Here is a 15772-nt window from a genome sequence, read left to right on the forward strand (position 1 = left end):
ATTAAAAAATAAACGCGTGGGAGAACGACGTAAAAATTATTAAGCAAAAACCGGTTCTATTAAACGCGCAATTTGACACTGAGTTTGTAATTTTGAATTAAGGAGGCGCCACCTTACGGTGGGAATAATTTGAATATCATAAGTAAACCGATAAAACAGGCGCAAAGGCGTACTTTTAATAATTAAAATTTAAATTATCATGAATGAGTATGAATGCTACTCTACAATATATTTAATATTTTGAATAATTCTATCATATTCTGCCGCCATTTTATTTCGATTTATGATTTTTAATTTTTTTCTCATTTCTAATAAGTTATTTTTCAAATATTTAAATTTACCGCGCAAGTAATAAGAATAATTAATAAATTATTGATGAAAATAAAAAATTTCGAGGATACTTGTTAGTCTAATTAATATATTTATCGGCACTATTAAATTTTAATAAAATTACTAAATTCCAATTTTGAAATGTTGCACCAAGATGGCGCTACTGCGCGTTGCTGTATTCAACGTTCAAATTTTTGCTCAAGTGGGGGTGGTCGAATTATTGCAAAATCGATTGTTTAGTATCAACTGGCGGTCCAATAGCGGCAGTCAGTATCATCGACAATGGCAGTAGTCCATATCCTTCTTTACGTTTAAATTGAAGCACAGTATTGCAGTTGATTCGCGGAATTATCTATAAAATTTATTGCTCATAGTCATTGTTCAATTAAAATGTCTAGTGTTTGTGAAATTTAAATTGTGCAAAGTGTCTGTGGTGTCGTTAAGTGTTGAGTGTTCAGTGCTAGTCTAAAATGTTGCTGATGGCTGATGCTGATAACTTCCAAGTTCCTGAGCAAAATCATCTGGCATCGTCTGGTGGGAAATAGCAGTTAAGTGACGTTTTTTTAGCAGCAATACACTTGGAGCAATTTAATTCAAATCTCCAAGTGTATAAGGACACCCTTCTGCATATTATTTCCCCACCAAGGTTTGTTTAAACACTTGCATGTTTTTTTTTTATTTTTAAAATTTTTTTCAATCATATTCTGCCGCCATTTTATTTTGACGTACGACTTTTAATTTTCTCCAATTTCTAATAATTTATTTTTTAAAGATTTAAATTTACCGCGCAAATAATAAGAATAATTAATAAGTGTGCATTTTTAAATTTTCATCCTTACATTTTATTTATTTATTCAAAAATTTAAATAATTGCCAATTGTCAGCCAAATTCACGTTCATGATTCTAAAATTAGTAAACAATTAACACTGGATTTTATTTTTTCAAAAAATCAATTACAAATAAAGTAAAAATAAAAATATGCACATGTAAAACTTGGAAAAACTATAAGTGCAATTTTTTAAAAATGATTTTTTTTATAATTTATCATTTTTAAGAAAACCCCAAAATTATAACGTCGGGTAATTTCAGTATCATAAATTTAAAAGGATTGTGATTGTTAGTAATGAATAATAATAATAATTACTAGTTTAGATACTATAAATATTTATGAGTTACGTAAGTACAATTGAACACCAAAGGGTTACTAGTAAAATTGTTTTTTTTTTTTTAATTTATGTATAATCATTAATTACAATTAATTAAATTAACTATAATTTTATGTATTTAATAAATAATATTATTATTGTTATTATTTATTATTTTTTTTAAATTTTAAATTCACATTGTATACATATTCTTTTACACTCACAAATATAATTCGCTCTCTGTACAATATATAATAATTATAATTTTTTACACATTTATATCACAAACTTGCGTTCACTGAACACAAAATACACACACGCTGATTAATTGCTCATTATTATTACAATTATTTATATTAATTATAATTATTTAGCATAAACATTTGTTTTTTTTTTCAATATTTAAATTAATTAGCTTAAATAATTTTATAAAGATAAAATATAAAATAAATTACCGTTTAATAATCACTGAGGCCATTTAAATAATAGTTTGTCGGTGTTTCAGTATTTTTTTTTTTGTTTTTTTTTTTTTAATTTTTTTTTTTTTAATTTTAGGCACGTAGGGATATGAAAGATAACATTTCACATACAATATTTTATGAACATTGAGATTCAATTATCACCAGTATTAATTAGGGTTTTTTTATGTATGTGTTTTTATTACATTGAAATATTGGAATGAATAAAATATAACATAAATTTTTTTCTCATCTCTTTGAGAGCATTTTTAGACAATACCCCAATTTTTTAAAATATTTAATGACCTTTAACTCTTATAAGCGTATGAAAATTTAATTAATTAATTAATTACAAAAATGTAAGCATTAGTTGAACACAAGACAACGTAATTGCAATTTTGCTGATATAGATTTAAAAAAAATAACTTACAGTTATCATTAATTAGGAATTAAACGAAATTTGGAAAATAAATTTTAGTAAAATTTTCTTGTCAATTTTATAATTCGAATTTTCAAATTTTATAGATCAAAATTTATTTAACAAATTTCATTTGAAGGGATTCTCAATCAATACCCCCCACTTTTTTAAAATATTCAATGACGAACTGTCATAACAGTATTAAAATTTCATGAATTAATTTAAAAAAATTAAAGCATTAAGTAAAAAAAAGTCAACGCAGCTACAATTTCGTCAAGATTTTTTGATAATCTATGTCTGGGCGAAATCGTAATTGCGTTGCATTTTTTTCAATTAATGCTTTAATTTTTTTTAAATTAACTATCAAAATTTTAATACGGTCATTATAATTGAGTCATTTAATATTTTAAAAGAGTGGGGGCATTGTCTAAGAATGACTTCAACTCCTCTGATAACAACTGTAAGTAATTTTTTTTAAATTCTACGTCTCGGAGAAATTGCAACGCTTCAATTTTTCAAAAATTAATTAATAAAATTTCAATACGGTTGACAGTTAAATCATTGAATATTTAAAAAAATCGGAGACACTTTCTGAAAATGCCTTTAATTAATTACTATTTTTTTTTTTTTTTTTTTTTTTTTTTTTTTTTTTCAGAAAATTAATAGAAATTTATAAGCAGCTTGAATAAAATTTAAAAACTTTATCAGCTATGTTGTGTATTTTTAAAAATATTTATAGTTTTTTTAATAATATATAGCTCTGAGATTTTCTGTTTTATACATTTATATATTCTGAGCGAGTTGAAAGCTCACTCTTTTCAATATTTATCATTATTATTTTCTTTCTCATACTGTAAAGACATTAGTAATTAAACATTATAAATTCATTAATTTAAAATTAATATTTAAAATATATTTTTTTTATTCAATATTATAACTTATTTTTACCGACTTAAAATATATAATAGTACGACTATTAATTACTAATGTCTTTATTTTACTCTCAGATCTGATATTTGAATAAATGTGTTTTTTTTTTTTTTTTTTTTTTTTTTTCTCAATTTTCATTATCTTGCACAAACGAGCATATCCATATAACTATTCTTTAACGATTTATTAATGAAACACATTGTACTAGTCGCATTCAGTCTTTGTTAATAAATAAATTCAAAATAAATATAAATAATAGTGAAGAAAACAGTTGTCTTCATGTCGGAATTCAAAATAATTATTAAATGTTAAAGATGTTAATTTTAACAATCCAAATAATTGATTTTCTTTGATTTGTTGTATACAATTTATCATTTTTATATGATCGTCAATAGTAAAATTTATATCTCACAATAAAGTTGTGTATATTTTGTTTGTGGCAGTATAGTAATGGCAGCTTAATAAATTACGAGATTCATAATCGTCAGATAATTATAACACAGTTATATGACATTAATTTTTTTAAAAAAATTAAATTGTACATTTTTTTGTTTAAATAAAAAAAAGAAGAGAACATGTGACAGTATTTCATTTAGCGAGTAAATACTTAATATTATTACTATTATTTAATATTAATATTAATATTATTATTGTTATTATTATCAATATTAATTAAACCCACGTAAATATTTACCTTAATAATCCGCGAGCAATTAAATGATAATCAGGTCACTCGCCACTTCAACTTTATTATTTTATTTGTAAACGTCTACTTGGCTAGACGATTCAGTCGCCGGTTGTTGGCTTATTGCCATCCAGCGTCTGCTCAAACAGACAGAGAGCTTTGTGTACAAACTCATATTGCTCAGCTGTCTGGATCATGCCTCCTCTATCATACCTAAAATATAAATAAATAACTTATTTAATTTATCTATTCAAATTTTAAAAGTTTAAAAAAATTTTAATATAAAAATAAATATAAATATGATAATTGCGGTATTTAATAATAGCTCACCTCATTTGACAGAGAATTCCTAAGACATCAACGTTACCATCTCGGGCAAGTTGAATCATACCAGTAGCAAGAGCAATAAAACATCCAGTTCTACCGATTCCTGCACTGCAGTGCACGACCACAGGCCCGGGCAAGGTATTTATTACAGCCGCCAAACTGACTAGTGAGTCTGCGGCTTGAGGTACTGCGTGATCAGGCCATGAGTCATACCAATAGTGCGTGACATTCCTTCTCTCACCCTCATGTCTCAGCTCTATGTCACGTACCATGTAACCGTCCCTGTTAGTAATAGACGTGACGGTAATTGTAAACGGACCAGCCTGAATTCGGCTGTTGTTTTCCAGTGGGAAGTAAACGTCACATTTGGCCTTAGCTGCTTCAAACAACCGCGTCATCATTACAACTCCTGATACTTTTTCCGTCCACACCATTCGCCAAAAGTCTGTGACTGTGCTGGCAAGTGGTCCTTGAGTTGCTATATAACGTTTATTCTCACCGTCATATCCCTATTTAAATTTTTAAAATAAATAAATAAATATTAATTGATTTTTTAAAAACTTTTTAGGGGACAAAATAGGGTACTTAAGGAAATTTTAAGCTGTCGAGAATTCAAAAACTCTAAATCGTTTTTTTTTTTTAATGATATTCAAAGTAAATAGAAAATTTTTGAGAAAATTTAATAAAAAAAAAAAAAAAAAAATCAAAATGATGCTCAGTTATATTTACGAAAGTGATTTTGGAATGTTGAAAAAAAAAAAAAAAACATTTCTTTTTTATAAAATTTTGGAGGTAACCCGTTTTACCCTCTCGTCCCCTGTATATTTATTGAATTATTTTTAAAAAAATAATATTTACCCTAATGTAATTAGCGTTGATATAACTAGCAACTGGATTATCAAATCCTCTGAGGACAACCCTAGAATGAGGGTTTGGCAGTACTCCAGAATATCTATTCTTTACACCAGCTCCAAAAATATCAACTTTCTCTGGTAGATTTAGCGGCACCTCCCAAAATTCTTTATGCAGCGCAGATGGATCTCGTATAACTTTTCTCAACTGCGTACGTGACAGTATATTTCCAGCGCTCAAAAGAAACTCTTCGGAAGTGCATTCACGTGTTGGAGTAACGACGTGGGGCGGACTACCAGGAGCTGGAGCCAACTCAATCGTCAAACTCGCACTTGAGCCTCGTCGTTCAAGCAGAGAACCTTTGGCTTTTATACGAATGGGTTCGGGACGTTTTTCAGGCGTCGCGACAGTCAGTACTTCTGGCAAATTTCTTACTAAACCACTAGGTAAACTGGCTTTGGCAGTAGGGCTGACAGTTTGAACAGAAACTGATGCAGGCTTAGAGGCTGGCTGGTGGACCCATTTGGCTTCCATTGACCATTCTTGCGTACTCTTTCCAGGCTTATCCAGTGAGGACGAGGACGGGGACGTGTCAACAGCCCCCTTTTCCACCAGCTCACGTCTATCTCCATCACTAGACTTCTTTTCACTCGACATTTGCTTGCGGAGCCATAAGAGGAACAGGAAAGTAAAGAGAATAGCGCCAGCAAATGCACAAACTATAACTGGGAATGGTAATTTCCAGTTTGTCCATGATACAGCAGTCGTCTCCTGACCAGCACTGATACCAAGCTGAGTTCCTTGAAGGTCCATCCCAGCATCATCCAGTCCCGTTGAGGACTGCCGAATCCTATAAATATTTTAATTCATTCATTATTTTAATTTATATAAAAAAAATTATCTTAAAAGTAATTAAACTAACATTCGGTTTTTTTACTTTAAAATAAATAAATCAAATGTTTAAGAAAGATTAAAAAATTTTTGTTTCATTGAACTCAGTTTGATTTGGAAATTTCTAACATAAAAATTTTTTGATGTTTTTAATCCAAGATAAATTTTTAAAAATAAAACTAATAAATTTTAATTAAATTTAATGATAAAAAAATTAAATTTGGATTCGGAATATCGTTTGGAAAAAAATGTGTTTTTCCTACACGCAAAGCATTTTGTTGACGGTTTTTTTAAAAAACCGAAATTTTTCAAGTCCTAAGAAAATTTTGGTTTTTGATAAATAATGCAAAACATTTTTTGAATCAAGAAATTATATTATTCTGTTTAAGTAGAGACGTGCGAATAATTCAAATTTTAAAATTATTCGATTAAAACTTCGAATCGAATTATTAGTAAATTCTCGAATTATTTTAAAATTTACGAGTAATTCAAAAATTTTGAACGACTTGAAATTGTAATAATTTTTCGAATAATTCAAATGTTTTCTGAGGTAAATAGAGTTTAAACACGAATCTATGAAAAAATGATTGTTGGTTACTTCAAAAACTAAGCTCACCTTTAAATAAAAATTTAATATTTGAAAGCTGACAAAAATTTTATCGATTGGAATCGAATAATTCGAAAAGTGACAAATATTTTGAAAACTTTCGGATTATTCAAAAATTGACGAATAATTTAAAAAGTTACGAATAATTCAGAAAGTCGAGTACTAGTTCCCTGATTGAGTACTAGGTCTCCACCTCAGTGATAAATTACAAAAGTAAATTTTTTTTACCTATGATGAGACCGAGCAGACATCAAGGAGATTGGCAGCGCAGTTTTAGCTTGCCACTTTTGCTGAGTAATTAAGTAAATCCCTTCCAATGAAATAGCTTCACTGTCGTCATTTGAATTCCCGTAACTAACATCACTCAGATACCACTGTGACAAAGGTGTACTACTGCTTCCTGTAATAAAAAGTTAAACAGACAAATTAATCATTGTCTACTTAATAAATATCTACATACACTAATGATAATTATAAATATAATATGTATATAAAGTACAGGCCTACGGATTTTTTATACTACTCATCGGATTATTCAAAGAAATAAAATACACGTACACAATTGGTCTACCCTACAAAGAATATGAATCACACACTCAAGTCATCATTTATGGGAATAAATCACACGTTTCGTTGATTCTTCATCGCTTAATAGTTTTATTATATTTTTTTAATTAAAAAAAAAAAAAATTACTGACATTAAGAAGTTTAATTAACAAGAGAATCGTAATTATATTTTTAATTATAAGATACGTTAATTTAATTGTAGCTTAGGTCATTTTGTCGGAAGATAAAAGTTCAAGTAAGACGGAAATGGAGCAGAATTGTGATAACTCAAGCGATTAAAAATAATAATAATAATAAGAAAACACGTATACTTATTATATTTTTAGTAACTAAGAATGAGTGAGTGAATGAGTAGATGAATGAATGAATGAGTGAATGAATGAGTAAGTGAGATAAAAATATAAAAAAGAAAGAAAGAAAAAAAATATAGAACCGTCGGCTTCCTATCGTCAAACAGGAAGTAAACATTGGTCTAATTTTATGAACGGAACATTAAAGTAGAGAGGGAAGGAGATGGAATGAGACAGAATAAACAGATGCAGTGTACAGTCTACTGAATGTATTACAATCAATGAATAGCCGGCAGATATATATGAATTAAAGTTACTGACAGATGCGCAATACATTTTAAATAATTCGCACATTTTTATTTCCACCTCAACAAACTAAATAAATATTTTGAAACCCATATATACAATTTTTTCTAATTTATTTTAAGCATTTATATTTTAGCTGATAGATTTAACTTTTAAAATAAATATATGTATATTTTTTTATACCTTCAACTGCGGACAAAATAACGGAAACAACAGATAAATTTATGAATGAAATAATAATAGTTTTTTGAGGATGTAAATTTTTACGATTTTTACTACGCGACTTTAGTGTAGCGCTCGCGCTCCTCACGCTTACGTTTATCGCCATATTTTTAACGATTGAGTTCACTGACACGAAAAAACGAGAGTGAACATTCCTGCGCAAGTCTTACACACAAACTGCTGAGCTAAAATGCCTTAAAGGCGCGATTCGCTCCCGAGTTTTTAGCTTCTGCGCACTAGAAAGTCACCGAGAGTGGGAGTTTGTTTCAACCAATTAGAGACTTTCATTCAGATGGAGTTTTATCACGTGGTTAGACTCGCGGTTACTCCGTATGAATCCGCGGGAAAGACGACTCAACACATAAGTAAAAAATGTGTACTCTGCATTTAAATGGAATTAAATATTTTAAAAGTAAATAATAAATCAAACACGAGTGTGAATGTACCAGACATCAGACAAATTTAAAATTATAAATAAATACAGTAAATAATTTAAAAAATAATATTTATAAAAAATTCAGTTATTAATTTTTAAATTTTTTAAATGCGTATTTTTTTGAAATTTTGTTTTTTGAATTATTTACTCTATTTATTTATAATTTTAAATTTGACTGATGTCTGCTACATTCATGATCTTGAAGTTGACAGTCAGTTACTAATTTTCTTATTTTTTTTTTTTTTAAATTCAATTACAAAAATGAAAAACTAAAAATATGCACTTGTGGGTAATCAAAAAAACTTTACGTGCAATTTTTTAAAATATTTTTTTTTCATAATTTATCGTTTTGATTATAACCCAAAAATTATTAGACGTCGGCTAACTTTAAAATCATGCTACATTCACATTCATAATCTTGTACATAATTTATTTAAAAATTACACAATTTTACGCCCGCCATTTCAATCACAAATAATTTAATTAATTAATGAAAACCCTGTTTAGCTCTAGTGATCGAGTAAGTAAAAATATTTACAAAGTTAAATATTTTAACACCGGTAAAAAATATTTACACCAGCGGCAGTATTATTTTAACACCGCTTTCGGTATCGAAATTTAACACCGAAAATTTTAACACCTACACCGCCTGGACTTTCCCCGGTTTTTTTCTACACTGAAGTATCTATAAAATAATAATATATAAATATACCAGCAATAATAATTTAAACCCGGTTTGAAAAACCAGCCCTAATTTTCCAATAAATTATATCAGTTTTATTTAATTTTTATATACTAAGTAAACTAATTTTTTTTTTTTGCTTAATTTAATAAATTATTTTGATAAAAATTTTATCACATTAATATTTAAATTAAAATTTAAATAATTTATTGCTCAACAAATAATTACCATGATAAGACTCACACTGCTTCATACTTGTACTATTTTTAAATAATTGTAAGCTACAATTACAATTTAGAAACTTTTTTTTACAATGCATTAGGATTTTGTTTACTCTGCAAATATTATTTTTTATAATTCCACAAATGGATTTAAATTAAGTCATTGATATTTATTAATATTAGTATTATAATATTATTCTACACACGCATCAAAATAAAAAAAAATTCACTCGAGTTAAAAATAACCATTGAAGTATGTCGTCATTATTAACCGTGTGTGGATTGACGACTCACGCCCACGTTTTCCGTTACACCCATTATTGTATAAATAAACGTACTTTTCAAGGGTAGAAAAAAAATTATCTTCATATATGCTCAAAATATATATCTATTTATATACATAGTTAATTGATCAATCACATAACTAATTAACATTAAAAATAACTAATCAAAATATTATCCAGAAAATCGTATTCTAAATTAGGACAAGTAATTTTAATTTAATTTCTTAAATTATGAAAAAAAGAAACTGCATAAATTTTAAAAAATGAAAACAAAAATATGAAATTGCTCGTGAATTGAATAAGGGCCAGAGTAAAACTGATGGGTGTCTAACGTTATACTAAAGCTAAAGCCTAAAAACCCCCGTTTCCCTTTCCATTCATCATCGGGAGCACTCTCCCTCTCTTTAACTTACATTTACTAGACTCTTATTAGACTTTCTCACTCACTTTTTCCCCAATGTATCGTTTGCTCGCGCTCTATTCCATTCCCTTTAGCCCTACGTCAATTACATAACGCTTTTGAGCTTTTTGTAAACAAGAGTGGTTTAACTCTCACATATATACTCACGATATATATATTTATATATATAACAAACGTGTGGTGATTGGCTACGCGAATGCGTGGGTACTCTTCTTACTTTTTCAATACTTAATTCACATATATATATATATATGTATATTCTCTTGAAGAGTCGAGAAAATAAAAAGCTTTTACTTCTATCTAACGTCAATGTAATAAACATAAAAACTTTAGTATATAAATATATATACTTAAATTATTTTACGAAGCAATTGATCATAAATATAAAATATATTGGATTAGTTAGCAATTTATTTGTAATTCAATAAGGATTATATTAAATCTCTATCAATTGATAACGCAATTTATTAAATCTCTGATCAGTTCAATTTATTGATGATATTGATGTTTATATTTTGATAAAAGGAAAATTCTTTATTAATCGAGAGATGATTAAATAAATAGATAAAGACTGATTGATAGATGATACTAAAAATCACTGACTCGTATGACCTCTTGTATTTTTTTTTTATTTTCATATTAACATGGGAATTTATCAAAGTTGCATCGAGAACGATCTGGCTTTACTCAGCCTCTTTAGTCGATGATTCCGAGGCCGGGAGACTCCTCTCCATTCACACGGACCACTGAATGCATTTGTGCATCAGTCAAAAGCTCTCGAACACGATGAAAGCTTTCACTCATCTCTTTATCTCTCTTATTTTTTTTTTCTATATATAACCGCACAATTCAACCGTCGAAAAATTCTCAACATACTATTTTTTTTATTTTTTAAAAAAATACTCAAATTTCAAAATAAATTTAACATTTTTTTTGCTACACTAAAAATAAATATTTGAAATTAATGAAAACTATTTGTTTGAATGTTTGAATGATACTGTAAAAAAATTTGCGGAGCAAGTGAATGTTTATTTATTTAATCCTCTCGGAGTGAAATTTACTCCGAAGGAAGTTTATATTAATATTGAGACTCTGAATCGGAGTAAATGTGGGTTTAAATAAAATCCAGACTCCGAAATCACTTCGCTGAAAAGACACTCTCTATTTACTCTCTAGAAGTGATTTTTTAAAAAAACTCCCGAGTCAAAAACCAAATTCAGATTTAAGTCTCAAAAATCTCAATAAAATTTTGGAGGATCAATTTATAATTTTAAGATTGACAACAGAAGTTATTCTAGTTTAGTCTTTAAAGTAGTAGTTATGACCAATTTTACCACTTTGAGGGCTATACTGTAATAACATAATCTGGATTAGAGCCTCAAAATACTCAAAACATGAAGGAATAATTTTATCCGCATTTGAACCGAAGTCCGAAATCTAACTTTCTATTCGTTGAGGATTTTGAGATTTTAATTACAATTTAAAATCGATAAATCATTCGCATCTAGACCTCGTAGTTCTCATTGAGGATTTTGAGGACTAAACAAGAATTGGTTTTTCGACTCGGGCTCCAAAACTTCAAGTGGGAGTAAGCTTGAATTGAAATAAAATCTGAACTCACTCCCAATTTTTTACAGTGTAATAATATTTAAAAATTTTAAAATAATGACTATCGAATATAAATAAAAATCACCAAAAAAAAATTTAGTGAGTATAAATTTAACATAAAATAATAAAGTTTAAGTGTAGGACGTGATAAAAAAATTCTACAAGTCTGACTAAAGCGCGTGGGTGTGTCACATTGCAGAAAATTGAATACATAAAAAGTTTAAAAATTGATACCTCGAAAAGTTTCCCTCTGTTTATGTTATGTCACTTGATATTATTTTCAGTACATATTTATTAACCATAATTGACTATCCGTTTAAAAAATCTATATTCAGAGTAAATAGTGTCGTAGCATTTAAATGTGCTGTCATATACTATAGATGTACATGAAACATATTAATTTTTAAAAGCTTCTTGTCTGAACAGTATCGACTTGTTCTCTATCGCTGGTTAACCAGTACAGTGTCGCGTACAAATTATTGTATCTTATTATCATATATTATGTATATGATAATGTATTTAAGAAGTCTCGCGTCTCCACAATGCCGAAGCGATTATCGTTACAGCGTAACTTGTGTGTCGGATACTATGTAATGAGTTTTACTTGTATTCGTGATATTATATACTCACGATTTAATGATGATCCGTCTTACGACACACTTCCTCTTTCGCAAAGTATCGTGTTGCCTAGAAAATATTATTTAATTTATCATAAATATTTTTTAAAAAAATGTACAATTCAGTAAAATAAACTGAAACTCACCAACAAAATAGAATAACTATAAATATTTTTTATCAATTCCACAGAATAAATTGACTCGTATATCCAGAGTTATAAACGTAACAGTGCTCGAGGGCTTAATCCAACCGGTTAGTTGGATCGGCTGGATCTGAATGGCGTCTATACGGTTTGCAAAGTGACGGTGAACTGCAATTCAGCTTGCGCGGCTGCTGCTGGTACTGGTACTGGTACTGGTACTAGTACTGGTGGAATTGAGTAAGTGATATTCTGCTGGTATTATAACATAAGAGTAAGAGAAAGATGGATAGTAAAAGGGGTAGTCGCGCGCGCATTCGTGACATGGATTCACAATTACCACCACCGAGACTCAGAACAAAAAAAAAGCTCCACTACCCCTTTTGCAAAGCGAAAGCTTTCGTATTCCCTTCTCTATATAACGCAACTCTCGTTCACGATTCATACACGTTATTTCTCCCTCTTACGCTATCCATTCTTGTTCAAGCTTCACTCATACTTTTCCTGTGTCTCTTTCTACTAGAAAAAAATACATGCATTATTTTTTTATTAATAATTATATTTAATTTTAAATATTTTTACCAGATCAAAGATATTCCGATTTATTTTCCAGTCCGTTGTTTTTTATGTTGATCCTTTTTTTTTTTTTAGATATTTTTAATTTAATGAGCAGGTAAACGAGTGGAATTACTTGAGTCACAAGAGAGTCGAAAAATAAAATAAGAGAGTCGGTGACGAGCGATGAGAAATAGGATTTTAAATGATTCATATCTCCCGCGATTTTTTATGATATACTATTTTTTTAATGAGTGTCACTTGAGAAGAGCTAAGCTGTTGAGTCATGTGGGGCAAGTGTGCGCAGTGAGTAAGTGTGTATTTTAGTTCGAAATGAATTGGTTAAGACACACTTACCTACTGCGCACACTTGCCCCACATGACTTTACTAAGCGAAGCTGATGTAAGGAATTGCGGTAAATAATTTAAAGATGTTTAACTGTTGGGGGTAAAAGGATCAAAAAATGTTGTTGTAGAATATAATTTGTGTAGATATACTCCGTATATATTTTAAAAAAAGAGTTTATCATGAAATGAAATGGTAGGGGAAAATAGTGAATGAGGGCTGCGAGTGCTCGGTACGGAGAAATCGCGCGGTGTAGTGGCGGGTAAAGAGGATTGAGGGAAAACCGTTGACGGGGCCAGAGCACAGCAAAGGGAGGTTACAAGGGGTATGTACGAATGTAGGATAGTCTAGGCAACGGAGCGCTTCCCCAATCGATACACGCAGTCGTAAACCCTCAGCTTTTATACCTACTTTTTTTTTCCTCATTACCCTTGAGTTCGGTGGACTGATGAGATTAGATAATATCTGGGTAAAACAATCCGTTTATATTAAATATCAACGAGCAGGTAAACGAATGAATTGGGCATTCATCTAAAGATAAACGGGCGAGAGATGGCTGTCTCATTTCAAAACACAGTAACTGATAAAAATAAAATTTTTGAAATATGGATTGAATTGTGTTCACGAGACTCCACTGAAACTAAAAATACTAAGAAATCGATTTTGAAAAATTGTCCTTTACTGTGTTTTGAAATTTGGTGGCCAAAGAGTCTTGATAGTACCGCGGCGTCCGCCAGGTGGCGCACGGTAGTAACTGGCGTTCCTAAGTGTGGCGACTTATTACTGAATACTTATAAGCCGACAAAAAGTAATTTTTTCGGAACAAGGCTCCAAACTTCAACCCATTACACACACATTATTTATGGGTCGCTGAGCGTGCGTGATAGTTATCAATCATCACACAAAATGATTCAATACCTTCGACTTATACATACAAAGTGTAATATTTTTGGGTTGGAGAATAAATAAGTCCAGCGAGGATCTTTTAGATAATTACCGGACACGGAAGTGGGGTTACACTATAGCCATACCGAACTGTGTAAATTTAGTATTAATTATTTTATATTTAATACAAAATTATGAGGCTTAAAATACTGAAGTGTATAATAAAATATATGTATATAAAAAAACACACATGATAAATTTAAGAAATCATCGAAGAAACGGTTTATCCTTTTTTTCAAGCTGACATTTCCGGTCTTTTATTCACGCAAGTAAACCTAATCCTTCAACAATCGTTTGTATATATATTTTTTTAAATTCCCATGTCATAAATATAGAATGGTACATTTAGATAAATCTACGATGAACTATTGGCTTCGAATAAAAAGTACGATCCGCTATAAAATTATTTGTATATTTTTTTTATTAAAAAACAAAAGTTTTATAAAAGTTAATTATTATTATTATTTAAAAATAATTAATTTACTATAATTAAATGTAAGATAAATATAAAAATCATTAAATACTGGTAATTAAAACCGGAAATGCATGCACGTGTATTTAGACAAGCTTACACGTGCTTAACCATCAACAAAAATATATTTTATATATTTATATGTATTTATAACATAGTCTTTTTGTTCTCAAATCTTTGAATAGCCGCATTATAATTAGTTGCATTGACATGCATCACATCCCGATTTGACGCGTACCACAACAGTTATTCTATTTCCGATAGCATCAGACTATTCAAAATACTTGATGTTATTTTTTTCGTATCGAGCATTTCATCCTGTTTTTTATATATTTATCTATAGAGCAATACACCACAGAACCAACGGCTCATATATATATATATATATATATATATATATATATATATATATATATATATATATATATATATGCATATATTTATTTTCTTTATTTATTTTTACGGTTTTTTGTATTAACAGTTCGACGTTTTTAATAACTGATCGACACCGGACGTCACATCCGGTTCCGGGCTGGCGGAAAGGCCGAGTGCACGGCCTTCAAACATAGATTCATATATATGTATTAATAAACATCATCAATGTATACAATATGTATATATATTTACACTTGAAGAAACAACTTTATCAGTTTTGTTTATTTGTAGTTTTATTCCCCCTTATTTTCTATTTTGTGTTTTATATGCAAACCGAAAAAAAATATTTCTTGATGCAAGAAAAATTTTGCATTATGAAATGAAAACTAAAATTTTCCTAAGACTACTTTTTTTTTTTTGGCTCAAGATAATTTTTTTTCGCTCCAAGAAAATTTTCGTTTTCAATTCAAAGTGCAAAAAATTTTTTAGGGCAAGTAAAAATTTTTTGCGCAAAGAAATTATTTTTTATTTTATTCAATAATTATGATATACGATACCTATATTTATTGATATATATATATATATATATATATATATATATATATATATATATGTGCATCGTAGACTTTCATCTATCCTAT

At 29.0% G+C, this 15772-nt stretch overlaps 1 protein-coding gene across 2 annotated transcripts; it reads right to left on the minus strand.

Moving 5' to 3' along the window:
- Positions 1-1638: 1638 nt before the first annotated feature.
- LOC103576423 (tyrosine-protein phosphatase non-receptor type 7) lies at positions 1639-12585 on the minus strand. Of its 2 annotated transcripts, XM_014440654.2 has the most exons (6): positions 12445-12585; positions 12312-12368; positions 6873-7044; positions 5153-5996; positions 4298-4803; positions 1639-4180 (listed from the first exon to the last, which is right to left on the minus strand). In XM_014440654.2, exons 3-6 carry the CDS (start codon positions 6893-6895, stop codon positions 4069-4071), a joined length of 1485 nt encoding a protein of 494 aa, XP_014296140.1. In that variant the 5' UTR covers positions 6896-7044; positions 12312-12368; positions 12445-12585; the 3' UTR covers positions 1639-4068. The 2 variants fall into 2 exon arrangements, with proteins under 2 accessions (XP_014296140.1, XP_008554852.1); XM_008556630.3 differs by lacking the exons at positions 12312-12368; positions 12445-12585 and adding an exon at positions 7991-8220.
- Positions 12586-15772: the final 3187 nt, after the last annotated feature.

The sequence above is a fragment of the Microplitis demolitor genome, chromosome 1, assembly GCF_026212275.2.
Source record: "Microplitis demolitor isolate Queensland-Clemson2020A chromosome 1, iyMicDemo2.1a, whole genome shotgun sequence".
NCBI lineage: Eukaryota > Metazoa > Arthropoda > Insecta > Hymenoptera > Braconidae > Microplitis > Microplitis demolitor.

Bases quoted from the DNA above. Each gene is read 5' to 3' on its own strand.
- LOC103576423 (XM_008556630.3), bottom strand. From the start codon at position 8,135: ATGGCGATAAACGTAAGCGTGAGGAGCGCGAGCGCTACACTAAAGTCG. The intron at 7,045-7,990 runs GTATAAAAAAAT...TTTTTATTACAG, and splicing joins TATTTTGTCCGCAGTTGAAG to GAAGCAGTAGTACACCTTTG. The intron at 4,804-5,152 runs GTAAATATTATT...AAATTTAAATAG, and splicing joins TCAACGCTAATTACATTAGG to GGATATGACGGTGAGAATAA.